The 3,437-nt window shown below is 44.5% G+C and overlaps 1 protein-coding gene across 1 annotated transcript; it reads left to right on the top strand.

The window, feature by feature from the left end:
* Positions 1,769 to 2,188, top strand: LOC109224734 (RNA-directed DNA polymerase homolog; the record flags this gene model as incomplete). The annotated part of the gene is made up of 1 exon (XM_019389259.1): positions 1,769 to 2,188. A coding segment is annotated over exon 1 (420 nt), but the record flags the coding sequence as incomplete, so codon positions are not given.

The following is a 3,437-nucleotide window of genomic DNA, read 5'->3' as shown; positions in this document are numbered from 1 at the left end:
CTATAAAAGACGTGGAACCCCGTAGTCATCGTTTTCATCAGTTCCTTGTTTCTCCTATTGGGTCGAGGCTGGTGTAGGTAACTGCTACTTAGCTTCTTGCTTTGCGGCCGAACTTGGCCCCTTTGTTATTGCAAGTGCGGATATCGAATCACCTCTTCGACCGTAAATATTTCTTTTACGGCTGGCTGCTCTCTGTAGAATGTTTTAACCCCTCCCGGTGTTGGGAATTTTAACACATGGTGCAGAGTCGAGGGCAGTTACCCACAACTTGATTGTAGAGAAAATCTTCGAATTTCTTCTGTATTGCATAAATAAGAAAGAGATTTTGGACGATTAAAGAGAGAAATCGTATATCAACAGCTTTGGAAGAGGAAAGAATATGCAATTTTGGGGGATAACTTTGGGGGATAACAGTGGAAGAGGAGTGAGTAAGCGAGATTTTTAGGTTAGAAAGATTATGGGTATCAATGTGTTTCTTATTGTGGGTAAGTACAAAGAGAGGTGATGACTTTGGGGTTCAGTGGGTTTCTTACGGTAATGTTTTTGGGTAAGCAAAGAGATGTGATGATTTTGGTAAGTACAAAAACAAATATATTTTTCTTTGGAAAAAGGAAGAGTATCTTAAATGTAGGGGATTATGTGTAACTGATACCAATATTTAAGGTATGTTTCATTTCCTCCTTTTTATGGTTTGTATAAAACTAATAAATATAGGTATATAAAGTAATTAATAAGGAACCTAAATAAAGGTAGTAAATAGGTTTCTATTATAGTATAGCTAGGTGAAAATCCCTATATACATCTTGAGTGGGCCATCATATTTATCGCTCCAACTCTTTATACACTATAAAGCTTGGCATCTTCAAGCTTTTTCTTTAGTATATTTAATATTGTTTTCTTGGAGGATTCCGCTTGGCCATTGCCGGCGGGATGATATGGCGTGGAGAGTATCCGCTTAATGTGCCATTTCTCGAAGAATTCCGTCGTCTTCTTCCCGATGAACTGGGGTCTGTTGTCACAACTGATTTCTTTAGGGATGCCAAAGCGGCATGTGATATTTTTCTAGATGAACGTGATGACTTCTTGTTCGCGTATTTGAGCGAATGCACCTGCCTCCACCCATTTGGAAAAATAATCAGTTAAAAACAAAAGGAAGCGTGTCTTACCTCGCCCTGCTGGGGCTTCCGGTTAGCTGCTTGTTTGCTAGGGGCAAATTCGGAATTTTTCAATAACAGAGTTAGGAATTTTGACACGTGCTTCTCCCTTATTTTTAGGTTTGACACGTGGTTACCAAGCTATTCTCTGCGTCTGAAGCAATTTTCTCCTCTGTGCTTTTTCTCTGCGAAAATTTCACAGCTTTCTCAAATTCCTCTTCTCATTGGTTCATCTTCTCTGCTCTTCTCCTCTGGCACTATTAGGTTTACTGCATTCTCTGTGAAGCTATCAGGTGAGTTTTGTTTTGGCGTTTGTGAGAGATGTGGGAGCTGAGACTCCTAGCATTGAGTCGGTTCCCATTGTGAGGGAGTTTCCCGATGTGTTTCCTGCAGACCTGCCGGGTATGCCGCCGGACAAGGACATTGATTTTGGTATTGACCTGGTGCCGGGCACTCAGCCCATTTCTATTCCATCATATCGCATGGCACCAGCGGAGTTGAAAGAATTGAAGGAACAGCTTCAGGAGCTCCTGGATAAGGGGTTTATTCGGCCTAGTGTGTCACCTTGGGGTGCACCAGTTCTGTTTCTGAAGAAGAAGGATGGCACAATGAGAATGTGCATTGACTATAGGCAATTGAACAAGGTAACAATTAAGAACAAGTATCCCCTACCTCGCATTGATGATTTGTTTGACCAGCTTCAGGGAGCGAGGGTGTTCTCCAAGATTGATCTCCGTTCGGGTTATCACCAGCTGAAGATCAGGGATTCAGATATTCATAAGACTGCTTTCAGGACTAGATACGGTCACTATGAATTTCTTGTCATGTCTTTCGGGCTGACCAATGCCCCAGCAGCTTTCATGCACCTGATGAACAGTGTGTTCCGGCCTTACCTAGATTCATTGGTCATAGTGTTCATCGATGACATACTGGTATACTCGCGCAGTCAGGAGGAGCACGCGCAACATTTGAGGGTTGTATTGCAGAGATTAAGGGAGGAGCGGCTTTATACAAAGTTCTCCAAATGTGAGTTCTGGCTCGGTTCAGTGGCTTTCTTGGGACATGTGGTGTCCAGTGAGGGTATTCAGGTTGACACAAAGAAGATAGAGGCGGTGCAGAGTTGTCCTAGACCGACCTCAGCCACAGAGATTCGCAGCTTCCTAGGGTTGGCAGGTTATTATAGCCGGTTTGTTCAGGGGTTTTCCTCTATTGCATCGCCCTTGACTAAGTTGACTCAAAAGGGTGTCTCGTTTGTATGGTCGGACGAGTGTGAGGAGAGCTTTTCAGAAGCTTAAGACGGCGTTGACCACAGCCCCAGTGTTAGTTTTGCCATCAGCTTCAGGCTCTTATACGGTATATTGCGATGCTTCGAGAGTTGGGATTGGTTGTGTTGTGATGTAGGAGGGTAGAGTTATTGCGTATGCTTCTCGTCAGTTGAATCCCCATGAGCAGAACTACCCCGTTCATAATTTGGAGCTAGCAGCTATAGTTCATGCACTGAAGATTTGGAGGCATTACCTGTATGGCGTATCCTGTGAGGTATTCACTGATCATCGCAGTCTTCAGCATTTGTTCAAGCAAAAGGATCTTAACTTGAGGCAGCGTAGATGGTTGGAGTTACTTAAATATTATGACATTACTATTCTGTATCACCCGGGGAAGGCCAATGTAGTGGCCGACGCCCTGAGTCGGAAGTCGGTGAGTATGGGGAGCTTGGCATACATTCCAGTTGAGGAGAGGCCATTTGCAGTTGATGTTCAGGCTTTGGCCAATCGATTTGTGAGATTAGATATTTCAGAGCCCAGTCGAGTGTTGGCTTGTGTGGTTTCTCGGTCTTCCTTGTATGACCGCATCAGGGAGTGTCAGTATGATGATCCGCATTTGCTTGTCCTTAAGGACAGGGTTCAGCATGATGATGCCAGAGATGTGACCATTGGAGATAATGGTGTGTTGAGGATGCAGGGCCGGATTTGCGTGCCCAACGTGGATGGGCTTCGGGAGTTGATATTGGAGGAGGCCCATAGCTCGCGGTATTCCATTCATCCGGGTGCCGCGAAGATGTATCAGGATCTCAGACAGCACTATTGGTGGCGGAGGATGAAGAGAGATATTGTGGAGTATGTGGCCCGGTGTCTTAATTGTCAGTAAGTGAAATATGAGCATCAGAGACCGGGTGGCTTACATCAGCAGATGGTTATTCCTGAGTGGAAGTGGGAGAGGATCACTATGGATTTTGTTACCGGACTCCCACGAACTCTGAAGAAATTTGATGCTATTTGCGTA

Source organism: Nicotiana attenuata, chromosome 3, assembly GCF_001879085.1.
Source record: "Nicotiana attenuata strain UT chromosome 3, NIATTr2, whole genome shotgun sequence".
NCBI lineage: Eukaryota > Viridiplantae > Streptophyta > Magnoliopsida > Solanales > Solanaceae > Nicotiana > Nicotiana attenuata.
This window is presented reverse-complemented; position numbering and strand designations above follow the sequence as displayed.